This window comes from Bos indicus, chromosome 24, assembly GCF_029378745.1.
Source record: "Bos indicus isolate NIAB-ARS_2022 breed Sahiwal x Tharparkar chromosome 24, NIAB-ARS_B.indTharparkar_mat_pri_1.0, whole genome shotgun sequence".
Classification (NCBI taxonomy): Eukaryota; Metazoa; Chordata; class Mammalia; order Artiodactyla; family Bovidae; genus Bos; species Bos indicus.
Window position 1 is genome coordinate 49,894,440 of NC_091783.1, and position 19,743 is coordinate 49,914,182.

Consider the following 19,743-nt stretch of genomic DNA (forward strand, 5'->3'; position numbering starts at 1 on the left):
CTTAAAGAGATGGGAATACCAGACCATGTTACCTGCCTCTTGAGAAAACTATGCAGGTCAAGAAGCAACAGTTAGACCTGGACATGAAACAATGAACTGGTTCTAAACTGGGAAAGGAGTACATCAAGGCTGCATATTGTCATGCTGCTTATTTAACTTATATGCAGAGTACATCATGCAAAATGCTGGGCTAGATGAAACTCAAGCTGGAATCAAGATTGCCAGGAGACATGTCAATAACCTCAGATATGCAGATGACACCATCCTCATGGCAGACAGTGAAGAAGACCTAAAGAGTCTCTTGATTAAGGTGAAGGAAAAGAGTGAAAAAGTTGGCTTAAAACTCGACATTCAGAAAAACTAAGATCATGGCATCTGGTCCTATCATTTCAGGGCAAATAGATGGGGAAACAATGGAAATAGTGAGAGACTTTATTTTCTTGAGCTCCAAAATCAGTGCAGATGGTGACTGAAGCCATGAAATTAAAAGACACTTGCTCCTTTGAAGAAAAGCTATGACAAACCTAGACAGTGTATTAAAAAGCAGAAACATTACTTTGCCAACAAAGGTTCATCTAGTCAAAGCTATGGTTTTTCCAGTAGTCATGTGTGGATGTGAGAGTTGGACCACAAAGAAGACTGAGTGCTAAAGAATTGATGCTTTCAAAGTGTGGTGCTAGAGAAGACTCTTGAGAGTCCCTTGGACAGCAAGGAGATCAAACCAGTTAATCCTAAAGGAAATCAACCCTGAATATTCATTGAAATGCCTGATGCTGAAGCTCCAATACTTTGGCCACCTGATGCAAAGAATCAACTCATTGGAAAAGACCCTGATGCTGGGAAGGATTGAGAGCACAAGGAGAAGAGGGTGACAGAGGATGAGATGGTCAGACTGCATCATCAACATGAGTTTAGTCAAGCCCCGGAGATAGTGAAGGACAGGGAGGCCTGGCATGCTGCGATTCATGGGGTCGCAAAGAGTCGGACACGACTGAGCGACTGAACTGAACTGAAACCAACTTTTCTTCTTTTTTTTTAAACAGATGAGTGAACTAAGGTCAGAGAAATTTCCTGTGAGCATTTAGTAATGGCCATGCAGGGGTGAGAATCCAAAACTCCAGTGTCTATTTCAGGACCATTCCTGTGAAAGCATTCTGCTTGCCCCAATTTTTAAATACTTAGAATTATTATTTCAACATTAGAAACACTGAGTCCTTCCCACACAAATTCTCAACCCATTGTGACTCTCCAGTGATGGACAGGAACTAAGCACATGGGCCCTGCCGTAGAGATGGCATGGGACACTGAGGCTGTGGAAGGCTCCGGAGGGGCACGTGGGACTTCCCTGGTTTGGACAGCTATCTCAGGAATGGAGAAGGGACTCTTTGCATCCTGACATTCGAGATGGGGGCAAGGGCCCAATCCCAGAAGTTACATTTTATGGAATGGAGAGTAAACCTACAGAGCACGCCAGCCAGAGTAGATGAGCCAGGCTGAACCGATCAATACTTAAACTTTAGGCAAATTCCCCAAAGCACTATGGTAATGGGGAGGGATGCCTAGGTGTTTTGTTGTTTAGTCGCTAAGTCGTGTCTGACTCTTCTGTGACCCCATGGACTGTAACCCACCAGGCTCCTCTGTCCCATGGGATTTCCCAGACAAGAATACTGGAGTGAGTAGCCATGCCCTTCTCCAGAGGATCTTCCCGATCCAGGGATCAAACTTAGGTCTCCAGCATTGGCAGGTGGATTCTTTACCACTGAGCCACTGGGGAAGCCCAGGGGATGCCATGAGATTGCCCCTAATCCCTGCAGGCAATAAAGGCCACTACCTCTAAACCGATTCTCTTGCCAACAAGGACTGAGGCCACAGAGCTGCTTCAGTGGCTAACTCTAGGCTATAAGGGACATGCCCAAAGGCACATGTGTGTAACCTTTCAGGGGATTCCATCGTGTCCCACTAAGGGCAGAGACTCAATCAACACTCGCCAGGTGAATGGACACGTGCTTGTGTGGGTTCCCCCAACGCAGGGGCACTTTACATCTAAACGCAGAGGGATGGTCAGTCTTGGGCACAAGCCCCAGGAAAGTCCATGGCAGCTGTAGAGCTGGAAGAAGCAAAACTGCCTCGGAGGGGTGCTGCATTAGCTCACCCACCACCCAGCTACCGCTCCGGCCCCAACAGACCTTCCTCAGCTCATCCTTCTCCCGGGTGTGGGTGTCCTCCAGGACCTTGCGCTCTGAGTGGGCCCTCTGCAGCTCGGTCCGCAGGCTCTCCACCTCCTCCTGCAACTGCGGGCCTCTGTCCTCACCCTGGCTCTGCTGGTAGCAGGCCACCTCCTTCTTCAGCTTCTCCACTTCCATGGTGTGTGTGGAGGTGATTGCTGACAGCTGCTCCGACAGCGTCTTGAGCTCTTTGTTCTGTGACAGCATCAGCAGGTGGGAAGAGGGGAGAAAGAGGTGGACGGCAAGGTTAGTGGGGCAGCAAAAAAAAAAAAAAAAAAAAACAAGAAGGCAATTAAAAAAGGAACTTCCAAGGTGGAATTGAATCTCACAACCACTGAATGCTTGAGTGCTTTCTTGGCATCTCCCTAACAAAACTGTATTGTGAACCCAGGAGAAATACGGGAAAAGACAAGGCAGCAGGACTGACATTCGAGGAGTGCTTAGGAACGGGGACAGTGCTGGAAGCTGGCTGAGAGTGGCTAGCCTTCTATATCCATTGGGAAGATCTTATACCTGGTTTTGAAGTTTCAGGAACAAGGCACTTGGCTTCTTGGATCTGCAGCCTTTGCGTTTCAGGCTTCCCTGCTCTGTCAATGCTGAGCCCTCCTGCCCTTGGACTCATTGGCACAAAGAGCTGCAACCTAATCGCTGACTCTGAGACAAAGGACCTCTTTAGCATCCCCTCTTCCAAGGAGGCCCTCCACGGGGCCGGGGGAGCCCTCCCACCACCTGTCCGCTGGTGCTGTAGGAGTCTGACTCCAGAAACAGATGCCCTGGCCAAACCTGTCCCTGTTGACAAGGTACCCAATCACATACCCACTCAAGCAAACAGGCAAGTGGGAAGCAGTCCCTGGTGCCTGGTGGAGGTACAGAGGGGGCAGGCAGGGAGACTGGAGGTGAGCTCACACACAGCAAGCCCTGAGGACGCAGGGCCGTGTCAAGTGCAAGCGCAAACGTGGGCAGAGAGGTGCTGCAGTTGAGCGTATCAGCTGAAGGCGGTCAGAGGGAACGTGGAGGGGAAGATGCAGAGTCCTCCTGATCGTCAAGCAGGCAGCAAACGGTCATCACCATTCTCCACGGCTATTCTCTGCTGGAGCTCTGAGTAAAACAGAGCTCTTGGCATCAGGAACCAATGACTTTCACATCAGCTAGGAAGGTCACGGGGAGCAGTGAGGGGCAGCAGCAGAACAGGTGTTGGACCCAGTACAACACAGCGGACGCCTGGGACCTCAAGGCTGAGACCCACGTTTGGTGTCCAGGCAGCACAATCCCAGCACTGATCTACCACAAAGAGATCCTCCCACCGTCTGAGGAAACATCCCAATTGCAACCCATATCTGGGCTGGCAGTCAGCCTTGCCCTAAGTCATCACCAATGAGAAATCCAATTAGGCGGCATCTGTTTAAACAACCCAAAGCTGGTCTATTCTGCCCACCAGATCTGGGTCTCCCAGGAGGCTGAAGGGTCTCTGCACAAGGTGAGTGGGGTACAGGACGGGGATGCGAGTTGGACTAGCCGCCTCGACACTGCTCTGTTCTGGGCAGGTTCCTCCCAGTGGCATGGCCTGGGTCAGATCCCAGGGAGAGTGGGGATGAGGACCAGGCTGGGAGGCAGGGAGGAGGCGCTCATGATGGAGCAGGTGTGGGGTGTAGAGACAGGCATATGACGTCGTGTGACACCCTCCTACAGGCAGCGATGACACCCCAGGACCCACATGCAAAGACAACATGTCTAGGAGGCCAGTTTCTTTGTTTTTGCTGACATGCAGGCTCAGGGAAGTCGAGGAGTTAAGAGGCTGGAGCTGGGCAGACCTGTGCTCAGGCCACAACTCCGTCCTGATCACTGCACCTCCGTGTGCCCGGCTTCCTCAGTGTGAAAAAGGGGCCACAGTAACTCCATCCTCAGAGGGTTTCATCTCTTTTTCACCTCAGAGGTTTCACCTCTGAGTTCAGGGAGACTGAGGGCCTCCCTGGGGGCCAGCACCCAGTAGGTGCTTGACAAGGGTTACCCTCTTCTCCTGGGTTGGGGGGGAGTGGTCCCCTAGAGAATGGAATGGTGAAAAGACCGGCCAACAGGGGTGTGGGTGGGAGATTCCTAACGGCAGCCCTTGGACAGCTCCTTATTTCACCATCATCGGCACCCAGAAGTAATCGCTGGGGACACACTGTGGCTGTACATTTCCTGTTCTGGAGGCATGATTTTAGAAAGGGAAACCCCAGAAGGGCCTCACAGCGTCCTGCCTCCTCCTCACACCATGATGTCCACGTCAGGTGCCCACAGCTGTACAGCCAAGCCTGGCACCGGGAGTGGTGAGGGCCAGTCCTTTCCCTCAAAGACTCTGGAAACCCTCCCTGTGGAGGAAGGCCAGGCTCCCTGGAGCCAACTTGGTCAGTGTGACCCGAGACCTGGGCAGCTCTGTCCTGAACCAGGGTGGGCCTTGTCCTGATACTGGGGGGCCTGGGGATTTCCACACGGACCCCTGTTCTCCTCGGCTTCCTCAGATATCCACTGCATCCACTGCTCAAGGGCACCGTGCTACATGATGCACATCTATCAACTCATTCTCTCCTCACAGGAGTCCTACATAGTAAGGCTGATTCAGTTCAGTTCAGTCATTCAGTCATGTCCAACTCTTTGCAGCCCCATGGACTGCAGCATGCCAGGCTTCCCTGTCCATCACCAACTCCTGATTAATACACCTACTAATCAAGGCTAACTAATACACCTATTTCACAGTTGAAAAAACTGAGGCATAGAAGGCCATAAAGCTGTGACTTGCCCCTACAATTTTTCAGATGTACATGACTCATAAAATATTAACTACTTTAATTTAACCAAATGCATATGAAGTATACTGAATCAAATTGATTGAAAAGACTACTGACTGAATCCATACATTTGTGTCATATTTTTTCCATTAAAATATAGTTTAATATAGCCTTATAAAGGTCTAAGGAACTTGACCCTCATTAAAAAAAAAAAAAAAAACCCAAAACTGTAAGCTCAACTGGCCATCTCACTGTACATATGCTTGAATAAAGACAAACTGATAAGAGTCAAGTTCATAGGTTATACCATTTTGGGCTGAAAAAATGTCACACCACAGGCTTACACCAGGGACACTGCAAGAAACCGTCCCAGGAGCTATCACTGCACTTACTGCTGAAGGATACTGTGAAGGCTGTAGCTTATTACATCACAGGTTATGAACACCCTCAGAAAAGTGTCTCAGCACCACGGACAGCACCAACCCATCTAAACGCTTTCCGTAGCTCTCAAGTTATCCTATTTCCTTCTTCCTGTTTGCTTGGGAACTTGGTGCCAAGTCGACATCGTCTCTTCAGCTGTGTGCACAAAACCTTCGACCTGACTTTTGGGCCCTAACCTCACCCTGGTTTTAGCCTGCAGTTTCCTCCTTTGCTGTCTTCTTGGCAGTGGGGACGCTTTTTTAAAAAGCGCCCCCTGGTGATTCTACAGTGCAGCCTGGAGTTGAGAACCACTTTATGGGATCAGTGAATTTTTGAGTTAGAAGTTAAAGATCTTGGAGAAGGCAATGGCAACCCACTCCAGTACTCTTGCCTGGAAAATCCCATGGATGGAGGAGCCTGGTAGGCTGCAGTCCATGGGGTCGCGAAGAGTGGGACACGACTGAGCAAGGCTTCACTTTCACTTTTCACTTTGATGCAGTGGAGAAGGAAATGGCAACCCAGTCCATTGTTCTTGCCTGGAGAATCCCAGGGACGGGGGAGCCTGGTGGGCTGCCATCTATGGGGTCGCACAGAGTCGGACACGACTGAAGCAACTTGGCGGCAGCAGCAGCCTCCGAGGAACTCAAGGCCCAGTTAGAGATTTGGCCATAATCTCTAGCTGTCAGCTCTGGCGGCAAGTATAACTGAGACAGGACTCAGGCTTCCATCCAGCTGGGACTGAGTCCATGATCTCAGGCCACTCTGCCGAACACTTGGGGATGTTTTCACCTATGTCGTTCCTGGCATGCGTGTCTCCTATCCTCCTGGCTAAGAATCTGTGTGTGTTGGGGAGCAGCCTCCTGAGTTGTCTCCAGGCATTACACACAAAACAGAAACCCATTCGCTTACAAAAGGTGAGCCCCACCTTCTAAGAGGCTGCAATACAACGAGACTCTAACGTCCTGGTTCCACAGGTTGTTTATGACTCCTCTCAAGACAGAGAGCCACGGATCTTCTTTGACACCAGGTCCCACACTCCACTACAAAACACTGGCTGGTCCAAGGATGACATTCTCCACGAGAATGAACTCAGAACAAAGCTAAGCGTCTTCCCTGGACTGAGGAATTCTCACATGTCTGAAGAATCTCCTAATATGCAGATATCCTCAAATTTGGCTGGAGGTGGCAGAACATTCTCTGGAACCAAATTGCCAAGTTTTGATCTTAACCATGCCACTTCCTAGCTTTGCGACCTCATAGACTACTCGGTCTCTCTGTGCCTCAGATTAAAATGGGAATAACGTTAAATCTTACAGGGTGTGGTGAGGATTAAATGACTTAACACGTGAGGAGAGTGCCTGGCACACAATTGAGCAACATGGGGAGGGACATATGAAAACAAAACCTAACTCCCCCCTCCCTGCCTTCTCTCCTCACCCTCTGCACACAGGGCACCCTGCCCAGGGAGGGTAATGCCACTGCTCATAGATATTTGCCAAGTAGGAAGCTTAAGGCAAAAAGCTCTTTTTAAAAACAGGTCTTTTAAATCTGCTTCTCTTTGATGTTCCAGCACGTGGAGTGTAAAATACTAGATTTATTTTTAACCTCTTGAGTTAACTTCGAAAATCAGCAATGACAACACAGGGACTGATGGCTGGAAGAGGCGGCCAGTACACAAGGCTCCACGCACGGAACAATGGTGCTCGCAAAGCCTGCTCCTTCCTCGGACCACACTGTTCGCTCAGAAAGTTAATGGGGACACTTTGACTATGCGAATGTCTTTCCCGGCCAGTCGTCAATAGCCATAGAGTAATAAGAATGATGGCGATGAGAGCAATAATACAGGTCCGCCGTGCGCCTGTGTTTTCCACATGGCTGAGCCCAGAGAGCCATTTTTCCTGTCTACTCCCGATGCTCTGAGCAGTTGTTACTTCCTCCCTGACCTGACCTATCACTGCGGGCCAACCCTGTGCGAGCTTTCTGTCTCACTTCTCCACCAGGGAGCCGAGCCAAATGAGACTCCCGTGGGACTCACACAGAGATAAACACCCAGGGTGACAGTCCCTTCTCCGGAAGGTTGGTCTTTTTTTGCAAGAACAGAGAGGCAGTAACATCTGACTACTTTGGGGTTCCTATTTAGGGCAGCTGGTTTAGGTGTAAAATGGCTCATTTATTTTCTTGCCCTACTGGGATCATGAGAAGCTTTAAAAAGTGCCCAGCGTAGATTAGATACAATAAAACCAGTGACCGCCAAGGCAATGCCAGCTCTCTCTTTCTCCATCCCTTGCACCGGGCACGTTCACCCCCTTCCTTCCCTCCGTCCTCGCCTTTTCTTTCTCAGGAGGCACCAGAAACCCTCTAGGCATTGCAGGAGCCTGGCCCTGAGGTCACTAACACCCCACAAGCCCAAGGAGCCTGCTTTCAACTCTGGAAACCCATTTTAGCCACGATGCAGGAAAGGACTGACTCTCTAGTGACATTTGGGGTTAAGAAACCAACATCATCCTCGTTATGGCTGCAGGATCAGGCAGACCGGGGCTGGAGTGCTGGTTCTAGCACTTCCTAATTCTGTGATCTTGGCCAAGTATTTGATGCTCCAGATCCACACTTCACTTACCCGTATAATGGCCTCGTGAAGCTGCATGGGGATCAATTGAGAGCTCCCCGGGGGAAGCGGTGGGTCTCTCTCAAACATGCCCATGGAGTCTCGCCCCGGCCCCAACCCCCAGGTGGGAGTGGAGACACTGACCTGGTCATCGATCTTCCGCTGCAGCTGGACAATCTTGTTCTCCATGCCCACGTTGAGGCGCTTCAGGTGCTCTGCGGAGCGCGCTTCGATCCTGAGGGCCTTCAGCGCCTGCTTGGCCTTGAGCCTCCGGAAGCCGCACTGGATGACAATGGCCGCACCCCGCAGCCGCTGGAAGCGCCTGCGAGCCATCCAGCCCCGCACGTGCTTCTGGATGACGGTGGCCTTGTGCTCCCTGAGGACCTAGCAGGGGACAAGCACACACCTGGTGGGTCTGCGCTGCACCGCGGGAGCCAGGGGCTCGTGCACAGCTCGCAGGAGGCGAGAGCCAAGGTCGGCGAGCTACCCCTGCCCTTTGACTTGAGGCTTTGGTGGCCGCCTGTCTTACGAACAAGTTGCAACTAAGTCCGGTGGCAGCTGTCAAACCCTCATTTCTAATTTTTTAACTCACTAGGAAACCACAGTCTAAAAAAAAAAAAAACCTCAGAGGGGCTTAAAGATCATCCAGCTGATAGCCCCCCATTCAACAGATGTGGATCCGCTCCTGGTGCCAGTAAGCTGGAGGCGAAGTGAGACGGTTGTGTGGGATTGTCAACTGGGTTACTGGTTTACAGTTAACTTGGCTTGTAATTTGGTCTTTCTTTTTTCCTATAGTTAAAAAACCACTCAGAAAATTAAAGCATCATCAATGTCCTCACTATAATGCCCTGCAAAATAAATGTTTGCAGAATGAATGAAAGTGTTAGTCGCTCAGTTGTGTCTGACTCTTTGTGACCCCAAGGACTGTAGCATGCCAGGCTCCTCTGTCCATGGGATTCTCCAAGCAAGAATACTAGAGTGGGTTGCCATTCCCTTCTCCAGGGGGTCTTCCTGACCCAGGGATCGAACCAGAGTCTCCTGCATTGCAGGCAGATTCCTTACCATTTCAGCCCTCTAGCCCTTGGACTGGGACTGTACCAAGACTGCCTGGTCCTCAGGCCTTCAGACTCGGGGAGAGTTACTCCCCTGGGTTTCTTGAGTCTCCAGTGTGTACACAGTACATCAAGAACTGCTCAGCCTTCATACCTACATGTGTCAGTTCCTCATAATAAACCTTATCCACACGGACACATGCATCTCCTGTGGCTTCTGTCTCTCTGGTGAACCCTGAGTCACTGTGCCTCATGAGACTTCAGTCAGGATTCGGTGGGAGCAGAGTTGCAAAATTCCTTAGAAAACAGTGAGAAGTGCCCAACAAGTGCTAAGGTTGGTGCCAAGCCATCTGCTGCTGCTCAGGGCCGAGTCCACAGCCCGAGTCCCCAGGGGCGGCTACGCACCTGGTGGTAGATTCTCCGCACAAACATGCCCCGAGCAAAGGCCTGGATGACGACGGCGGCCCTGCGGACCCTCTGGTAGGCCCGGCGGGCCCTCTGCATGCGGTATTGCTTCTGGAGCACCACGGCCGCCCGGGTCCTCCGCAGATGCTTGGCCAGTCTGGGGAGGGAGAGAGCGGTGGGCCCTTTGTGAACACAAACCCTTTCCCCTCGGCCCTGCCTGGTCACCTGCTGGCTAGGCCAACTTGTGTCACCGTTACCGGCCTTGAGACACAGCTTAGAACAGAACTGGCTTCCTCTACCTTGTCCAAAAACTCTTGCCACATATTTACAACTCAAAGTCTGATCAACTCTGATCCTCATCCGTCCATTCCCCGACCCACAAAGCCTCTCCTATAATGGGCAGCCCTCAAGGACATCACGTGTTCACGCTCGGGTCTGTCCCTGGACCTCACCGGGCTCGGAGGGGTCAGGGGCTGGGTCTTAGCATCCTTGTACCCCTACATCTAGTATAGGGCCTGGCACGGCAGCGCATGGGAAGTATCTGCTGAATGAACGTCACCTTCTCAGGCCTGTGGAGACCTCTCTTTACTTTCTCACCTCTCAGCCTTTCTGCCAGGGATGCACTGCACATGGGCATCTACTTCCCTCTGTTTAATTTCTACATTCCCCGTCTCACCCCTCAAGGCAGACATAAAGTCAGTCCAACACTTTTTAGCCCCTGCAAGGGCTCTGTTTGGTGTCAGACCCATAACAAGTGCTCAACGAGAGACTAAGAATATTAAAAGCTAGAAAGGACCTTGGACGTCATCTAGCGCAACTCTGGAGTGGGTGGTAACTCACTCAGCCCTGCTCTGCTTGCTTAAATGAGTCTGACTCCTGGCAGCTCTCCCTGAACACTCTCTCTAGAATACAAACTCCCTGCAGGGAGAACGCGGGCCATCCCACTACCCAGGACAGAGTCCTGTGCGCCAGGGTGTTCGGCAACGCCCTAACTGTGGATGACAACTTAGTGTGGATACCACTGACAATTCTCTCATTTCTGTAGCTTTCGTTCTAGAGATCACCTCTCAACCGTTCACAGGTAATTAACAGTATTCATTATCTCTGGTTCTGCTTGGATAAACAGCTTATAACAAGGACATGAGGGGGAGCCGGAACAATCTTCTAACTTTACAGTACAGTGGGTGCCTGCTCTGGGCTTGTTTCAGTATTCAAGCAGAGAGGCCTGAGCAGTCACTTATGAAACTTAGGCCTCCAAATGCAAGGCATCCTAGAGATTATTGTCACTTCTTCAAGAAAACCAGGATCTGCAGAGGTCACTGATGTTGAACCAGGGCTGGGTCCAAAATCTAATGACCCATGTAAAGCCTGGGGGGTGGGTCTCACGGCAAGGGATGGGGGTGTCCTCTATGCCCATCTCCATGGTGATGCTCATACTGATTCAGGGCTTCAGCAACCCAACGACATCACTAGGAGGGGATGTTTTCAGCAAAGTAGCCTCTTTTGTGTGGTGCTGGGCTGGGGCAGGGCAGCCCACTGGCATCAGGCTTTGCCCCAAGGGAGCTGCTTGTGGTCAGACAAGTCTCCCCCTCCCTCTCCCCGTGCTGGCTGAGTGCAACAGCTCATAGAAGGGACCTCCCCTGGCCTTTTCATTCAGCCCTAACCAAACTTCTAAGGGATTCTGAAATCGGTGGCATAAGTCATGAAGCTGAGTGTACGTTAACTGTGAGAGAAAGGCTGAATTCATCTCTCTTGTGGAAAGAGGATTGTTTTATTTAAGCGTTTAAGCAAAGGGCAAACGGAGGTTTGGCTGGAAAACCAGCCAGTCCTAAGCTAGCACTGGTGGGTGGGGACAGACTGGGGGAGACAGGAGACCTGGGAACTAGACCTACTGGCTCAGGTGAGAAGGGAAGGAGAGAGGGGCCCGGCTGCTGGGGGAAAGCTGGATATAGACAGGGCCCCGGAGGACGGCGCTTTACCCACAGGGGCTGATTGAGGCCAGCCAGCTCAGAGCCAGGCCTGCCCGCCACCCCCCACCCGCCCCCTGCGCCCCACCGCACCGACCGCTAGCTCAGGTGTGCCCCGGCTCACCTGCGGGCCAGGTATCCTCGGCAGTACCTCTGCAGAATTAAGGTGGCTCCCTTCAACCTGCGGTACTTGACCTTCTGCAGCCAGCCCCGCACGGCTTTCTGGATCATGATGGTGGCCGCCCGGAACTTGTCAGCCCGAAGCTTCTCCAGGTAGGCCACCTGGCCGGCCCGGAAGAAGATCTTGGTGCGGCCAAACTGGAACTTGTCAGGATCCTTGACGAGGCAGGGAGGGGAGCTGGTTCATCACCCGTGAGCGGCAAGTAACGCACCCCATCACCCCAGTTGCTCCCCCGCACGATCTCCCTGCTGGGTCTCACACGCCCCTGGCTCCTTAAACAACCGCTGAAGAGTCGGTGTGTGACCGACGCCGACCCGTCCCTACTGCTGCTCAGACACCGAGCGCAGTAGTGAGAAGCAGGCCTGCCCGCCAGCAGCATCACGGCGAGGGCATCTGGGCAAGCGGGCAAGGACACAGCACATTTCAGGCAGTGCTGAGGGTTATGAAGACAACAAAGCTTCATGAGGTTTGTGCACCGTGACATTTACACACAGTGACATCGATTAATCAATAAGACTGACTCGGTGGTGATGTGATTTAGGTTGTGGGGGCTCCTGAGTCACTTTGGGCAGTTTATATCAGCTGTTTATGCCTCAGTTTCCTCATCTGTGCAACGGGGGTCATGTTTGTATCTTTCTCTAAAGGCAGCGTGAAGATGAGATGGAGTGCATGAAACGTACTAAGAGGGCTGGAGGATGGGATGCAGATGCTGAATAGGCTAAAGGAGGAAGGCATCTCAATGGAGGGGCTGTTCAAGCAAAGACCTGAATGGAGTGAAAGCAGGCAGGTGTGGGAAATTACACATACATTGCGAATAACCCCCAAGTACATTCTATTTGGTGTCTAACTATGCTGTGAACTATTTCTTCAGACAGATGGTGACTGTCTTTAGCGACATGTACTTAGGTTAAAATTAGGGGCCCTTCCCACGCTTGCCCTAGTGGACAAGGTAAGATGACCCGGCAGTGTGTGTGTATGCGTGCGTGTGTGTGTGTGTGTGTGCGTGCGTGTGTGTGCATGTGTGTGTGTGTGCGTGCGTGCGTGTGTGTGTGGACAGGCCTGGGCTACAGCACAGTACTCAGTAGGTGGCCCACGATAACTGAGCGCTCTTTGTAAACACACGTCATCTAATTTTGCTCACTGAGCATGAAGACCATTATAAGAAGGAGATAATGAGCCAAGGTGTAAGGAAAACACACAAATATATATTTCATGTTGACCAGTGGCTCTGAAACCATGCTGAGTCGACACTCGTCATGGCCAAGCCCTGTACAGCCAACAGGAACCGGGTTCCACGCACAGGTAAGCCAGGCGGCCTGCGCCGGGGCTGAGCTGGGGACACAGCAGCCAGCCGGGCCGTTGCTGACGGTCCCCTTCTATGGCTGGGGTGCTGGCGAGGCACGGAGGAGTGAGCTGCATGCCTGGTTCTCATTCCTGCCTCTGCTTTGGGCCTCAGCTCATGCCAGGAGGAACCAAGGCTGGGCTGGGCGGGGCAGCTTTGAGATGCCTGAGGCCTGGGCTTCATCATCCCCCGGCTGGGGAGACTCCTCAGTGAGGACGGGTTGGCGACTCAACCCTCACAGTTTGGGGACAAGCCTGGCTACTAGGTCTTCAGCAGAGTCATGGCCTGGGGGGCGGGGCGGTGCCTGTTGTATCCCTGGGGCCATGGTACACTGGCTCCAGTTCCTATCCTGGAAGAAACCACCAGGGAAATGGCAGGCTGGTCTGCAGAGCCACCATTTGTATGGAGGAGGATTTCTCTGAAGGCTCCAGTGGTGCGCCTGTCACCACGGGCCTGATGGCGGCATGCCTCCTCGCCCAGACATCTGCTTTCTCTGACCCCTAGAACTGACCATACTTTCCACATACTGATCAGAGGTCATCTCCTGAGAACCCCTCTCTGATAATCAGAGACCGAGGGGATAGGAAGAAACTTTAGCAGCCCATCCCAAGCCACTCTCTTATGGCACAGGTGCCGAGCATGTTGAGGTGACTGGCCAAAGGTCTCACTGAAAACATCAAGGAATAGAACCCAAGGCCCAGGACTCCTCGGCCAGAGGTCTCTTTATCACATCATGCCCATTTGTAGGACCACCTCCTCTTCACACTCCTCTCATATGTATCTCCTCACGCTCCCTGGGTTCCCAGCAGAAGCTCATTAATCCACTCCTCCACTGTCGGGATGCAGGTTCAGGTTTTCCTGATGGCCAGTGACGCCTGTAACTACACTAGACGACGGTCAGTCCTGGAGGGCAGGGCCCCCCTAGTCGGCTCCTTTGTAACTCTCACTGACCACTCTAAGGTAGTACATAGGAAGAATTCAAGAACTCAATACCCATTTGTGGAGTTAAAGAAAAAACACGTTCAAGCTAATGATGGAGGGATTCCTACACTCCTCACAGGAGACCACCACTCCTGAGCAACCTCACGATTCAGCCCCTGCGCCTGGCTGCCCCTGGACGAACAGCCTGCTGCCAGGCCTACACGCCCCTTCATCACGGCTTCTCTCCTAATCACTCTGCCCTAGTATTACTTAGTACTTTCCCGGAAAGTGCAGGGAGCTGGCCTGTGCCCTTCTAGTATAACGGATGACTTTGCCAAGTCTCAACCGCTTAAAGTCTCAGGTCACTTAGCAGGAGTACTAGCAGCACTAGTGACCAGAAGGTGCGCCCCCGCATCCCCCCAAAGGGAAGAGACAGAGAAGGTTTCCAAGGGAGTCCTGAACACTGAACCCTATTACGTCTGAAAAGTGGAAGAGTGTTAGACGCTCAGCCCTGTCTCTTTGTGACCCCATGGACTGTGGTTGGTCAGGCCCCTTCCTCCGTCCCTGGGATTCTCCAAGCAAGAAAACTGGAGTGGGTGGCCATTCCCTTCTCCGGGTGATCTCCCCGACCCAGGGATCAAACCCAGGTCTGCTGCATCGCAGGCACACTCTCCTGTCTGAGCCACCAGGGAAACCCACTCCTGTCTAGGAACGGCAATTACGCACCGTGACACTGATTGATCAATCAGACTGATTCAGTGGTGACGTGGTTTAGGTTGTGGGGGCTCCTGAGTCACTTTGGGCCATGTGTATCAGCTGTTTTTGCCTCAGTTTCCTCATCTGTGCAATGGGGGTCATGTTTGTGTCTTTCTCTTAAGGCAGCGTGAAGATGAAATGGAGTGTGTGAAACAGAAAAACATCTGACTTGTACTAAGGCTCAGGGACTGTGAGCCACTGGTGGCAGGTTTCATCGGGACAAGCTCATCTGTCACCCAAGCAGCCACCTGCACAAACTCGAGCTCCTGTGATGTCCAGTGGCTGTGCCGGGAACACGACGACAGTGAGACCCTGGCCATTCAGTTGTTCCACTGTCTGGTGAAATGACAAACAAGCCCCTAACTACAATACAAGGGGAGAAACGCAATAATGGAAGACAGAAGTGGAGAAGTGTTGGCCAGTGACTAACTCCATCTGGGGGAGCCAGGAACGGGCTTCATGGACCAGAAAGCACTTTAGAGCTCAGTTCAGAAGGCAAGAACCTGGCCAGACACGACAAAGGTGGGGAAAGCACTCCAGGCAGAGGAAACAGCACTTATTCACATACTTTAGGGGATTCTCTGGTTCATTCATGCATTCCATAAATGCCTGGTGAGTGACATCTATGTGTCAGGCTCAGGGCTCATAACTTAGGGGGAGTGTCAATGCAAAGGCCGTCCTCTGCAAGAGAGGAAAGACATCTCGAGCACAGGACAGCACACCAGGGGCTCAGAGACTGCTGGACTGAGGAAGGCAGGAGGGCGGGGTCAGCGTGCAAGCTGGGTGATGTCGAACCAGAGGCCTGAGTGCATCAAGGAGCGGGTCCGCACGGCGGCCCTCGGTCCTGCCGGCTGGAGGGGAGTGCAGTGGGGGACGCTGAGTCAGCTGGTCTGATCTGGGGCCCCTCCAGATCGCCTTCTGCGTGGGGAGCAACGGTTCCACTGGAAGCGTGGGGAAACCAGGGAAGGGAGAGGAAGAGTGGAACTATGGCCCCGGGGAAAGCAGGAGCTAGACCCAGGGCTGAGCGGGCTGCTGAGAGACTTGACCACACAAACAGGCCAGCTCCCGGTGCCAACAGAGGAGGAAGACGCCTGACGCTCCCTTTCACCCAGGGTTCAGCTGACCCAGAACACATTTTTCTCACCCATGTAGAAAGAGACGTTGAAATGTAGATACTGGCAGATGTTCCACAGCACAAACCTCAATTAACCAGAGTCCAACGGACCAAAGGCAACCTTCAGTTAAGAAGACTGCCACCCTCGTTTCTCTACGGAACGTTTAGCCCAGCATTCTGTACCGTCTATAGCTACATTCTTGAGCTGCTAAGACAACATTGTGCTCAGAGGGTGACTGTGTCACTTTTACAAAATAACTTATGATTTTAAACTTGGTCATCTGGCAATGAACTATACTCCAAATGAACAGATTTTCCTAACAATATGATACTTAATTTTTTTTTAAGTTGATGCAATTCTCTTCCCTTCTCAAAGGAAGATTCTCAATGTAATCTAACCATTTATTGAGATCATTAAGTACCATACTCTGCTGTAATCCCTGAATACTCTAAAACCAAGAAACACACAGGGATCTGCCCCTCATCAAAGACCCCCAAGAGCTCGGCTGTCATTCTCCAGCCCCAAGCGTCAGCTGCCGAGTTCAGGTTGTTTCAGATAAAATGAAATCCACTGTCTTATTTAAAACAAGCATCTGAGGTTGGGCCTGAGGCTGGCTCTGCGATGGGGAAGACACGGGAGGCGCGGGTATTTCCCCCTCGGCTGACTTCCAGGCCACCGTGCTTGGGCTCCGGATCAGAGCCCCGGCATTGGGCTCCGGATCAGAGCCCCGCAGGTTCACCAGCGCCAGCAGGCAGGCCGAGCGGAGGAGCCTGGGCTTTGGGGAGCGCAGGGATCGGGGCCAGCAGCTTGGGGCCTTATCATGACCCCTAGGGCACTGTATAAACAATTTCATTTTCTACGGAACCTGTTATGTGGGAAAGGCTGGGAATGTCTCCAGGCAGGTGGAAAAGGGGCTTTTCCTTTACAGTCATTGATGCAGGAAAATGGATGAACATCTCAGATGACAGTTTCGGTAAGAGGGGTGAGGACCACTGAGGCAGTTAACACCCCACCCCAAATCCCAGGGCACCGCGCCTGGAGCTGGAGTCAGGGCTGTGCCCAGCTCACCTTGATGAGGCTCTCCAGCACAGACCTGCAGATGGCCTTTTTGTCTGAGTTGGCAAGGTCTCTCTTCTTGACCAGCACCCGATACCGGTTGAAGAAGTCATGGTAGGACCACCTGGAGAGAAAACCGGTGCGTCAAGGACACGTCCTGCCTCTCGGCCATACAAGGGCCCTGGGTGATCTCAGACAGGGCCCCGGGGGGTCAACACGTCCAGCACAAAGCCCTTCTCAGAGCAGCAAAACACGTTACGGGGCGTTTTGTTCTCCCTCGATGCTGAGAACTTCAGCATGTAGCTGAGTTAAAGAATCACGCCTAGAGGACTGACAGGAAAAAGGATTTTGGAGGCTCTGCTGCTTGGAGGGCTGACCAGCTCGCCGCCCAGACCAACACCAAGCTGAAATCTGAAAAGCTGTCCAGGAGGATGTTACTCTTGACACCCATACTTCTAGGACAAACTGAGATTCTCTTGTCTGTCGGCTCCCTGCTTGAGCCCTCAGCGTTGGGGAGCGTTTTTGGAGGCTCTGTCTCTGGCTGACAGTGCATAAGGGGGTCCCCTGGGGAGGCGGGCCCCAGGGGGTGCGGTACCTGGATGGGTAGCCAGCCGCGCTGATCCGGATGGTCTCCAATACACCACAGGCTCGGAGCTGCTGCACTGCTCTCTTTGGGTTAAAACTGCAAAACACAAGACAAGCAATGAGAGGCCATAGCGGCAAAGAAACAGAACAGGGGAGAGAGAGAGAGACCACCCCTTCCTGCACCGAGGTACAGGCATTGCGCGCCTGGGAGCTCAAGGCCAGGGGCCAAGCGCAGGCTAGAAGACAGACGGGAAACAGCTGAGCCATCTCCGTTCTGTGCGCGTTCTCACCCTCACCCGGACTGCTCCTCTTATTTGCCCCCCTGCACTCTGTCCACCCTCCCAAGCTCATTCCTGCCTCCTCTGCAGAGCCCAGACAATATATTAAAAAGCAGAGACATCACTTTGTTAACAAAGGTCCATATAGTCAAAGCTATGGTTTTTCCATTAGTCATGTATGGATGTGAGAGTTGGACCACCGAGAAGGCTGACTGCCAAAGAATTGATGCTTTCAAACTGTGGTGCTGGAGAAGACTCTTGACAGTTCCTTGGACTGCAAGGAGATCAAACCAGTCAATCCTAAAGGAAATCAATCCTGAATATTCATTGGAAGGGCTGATGCTGAAACTGAAGCTCCAATACTTTGGCCACCTGATGAGAAGAGCCAACTCACTGGAAAAGACACTGATGATGGGAAAGACTGAGGGCAGGAGAAGGGGACAACAGAGGATGAGATGGTTGGATGGCATCATCGACTCGATGGATTTAAGTTTGAGCAAACTCTGGGACATAGTGAAAGACAGGGAAGCCTGGCATGCTGCAGTCCATGGGGTTGCAGAGTTGGATATGACTGAGCGACTGAACAACAACTGCAGAGCCTTCCCTTATTATTTCTATAGACAGGGGCATCTGTCTTAACTCAGTGGCCAAATCATATACACTTAGCACCTCGAGCATGAGTTGGCTCCCAAGTTAAAAAGGGGAGTTTCAGGCCACGCAGACCTGGGTGTGAATCATGACGTGGTCACTTACAGCTGCATGTGTGATTTGGGGCAAGTAACACACCTCCTTGTACAGCAGTATCCTCCTCTCTAAGGTGGGGAGAGTGGAAGTGTCCCTTTTAGAGGGTGAGTGTGAAGAGTAAGTGTAACAGCCCACGAAAGCAGTGAGAACAGCGGCTGGCACAACATACAAGGTCACACATGCCATGAGCTGCTGTCATGAGAGCCCCCCAAGAATCACAAAGATAAAGAACTTTATCTTCTTGTCTTTAGAGATACAAGCCATGACTTCAGCAACTCACCCGCCCTAAGGTGCTAAGTTTAGTACTGAAAACCCCATTTTTATTCTAACACCTATACTGAGTAGGACACTGGAGTAAAAAGTCAGACGTGGTCTGGATTTTCTCAAGTATCCGCACTTGGAGGGGGGAGACGTGTATAGAGGTAGCGAACTGCAAATGCAAGTGTTATTCACTCAGTCGCGTCTGACTCTCTGTGACTCCACGGACTGTAGCCCACCAGGCTCCTCTGTCTGTGGAATTCTCCAGGCAAGAATACTGGAGTGGGTAACCATGCCCTTCTCCAGGGGATCTTTCCTACCCAGGGATTGATTAAACCACAAGGCACTATGTGATATACGTGGTAAAAATACTGAAAGAAACTGGAGGGAAGGATGCTGGGGTTGGCTGGGGGTAATCAGGGAGTCTTCAGGGAGAAAGAATTAAGCTGACCCTGAATCAGTCACCATGATTCAGGATGAGGAATAAATGTTCTTTTTCTTTCTGGCTGTTCTGAAGCTCGGCTGTAGGTGGACGCAGAGTGAGCCCCCTTCAAGGACGTGGGGACCTGGCTCCACCTCCGCAGTCATCTGCCGCCTAAAAGGCTGCAGGCTCCCACCTACTGCCTGGGGCTCTGCGGTGCTGGGTAGGTGCACGCGGGACCCTGAGGCACTCAGGACCACCCACTGCTGAGACCAGCCCACTGGCCTTCAGGAAACCTGGCCGATTGCTCCGACGATGATCCCCACTTCAGAGGATCACACCTGCCCGGGGCCACCTCCTCCCTGGACACTTCCTGTTCTCTCGCCTCTTTATTGCTGCGTTCCCACTGACAGTCACTCTTAGGCTGTCACCAGCTATCTGGGGCTGACAACTCCTTAAGAAGGAGACTATGTCTTTATTCATTGTGATTCCACTGTCCTAGCCCAGTGCCCTGGAGAGATGGCTTCTGAACAAAGGAAGAAGCAGAAGGAAAGACTTTTTATCAAATAGAAGCATTTAGTGCAGGACAGCAGTCTCCACTGGGGAAAATTTTGCCGCCAAGGAACATTAACATTATAAGATGC

At 52.1% G+C, this 19,743-nt stretch overlaps 1 protein-coding gene across 2 annotated transcripts in view; it reads right to left on the bottom strand.

The window, feature by feature from the left end:
* Positions 1 to 19,743, bottom strand: part of MYO5B (myosin VB) — a 333,332-nt gene that overhangs the window by 55,657 nt on the left and 257,932 nt on the right. For both annotated transcript variants that reach the window (XM_070779031.1, XM_070779032.1), the window contains exons 17-22: positions 17,409 to 17,495; positions 16,826 to 16,937; positions 11,567 to 11,778; positions 9,476 to 9,632; positions 8,163 to 8,402; positions 2,187 to 2,420 (exon numbers count right to left, since the gene is read on the bottom strand). In XM_070779031.1, coding sequence (XP_070635132.1) covers positions 2,187 to 2,420; positions 8,163 to 8,402; positions 9,476 to 9,632; positions 11,567 to 11,778; positions 16,826 to 16,937; positions 17,409 to 17,495 — 1,042 coding nt within the window. The remainder of the gene's footprint in view (positions 1 to 2,186; positions 2,421 to 8,162; positions 8,403 to 9,475; positions 9,633 to 11,566; positions 11,779 to 16,825; positions 16,938 to 17,408; positions 17,496 to 19,743) is intronic.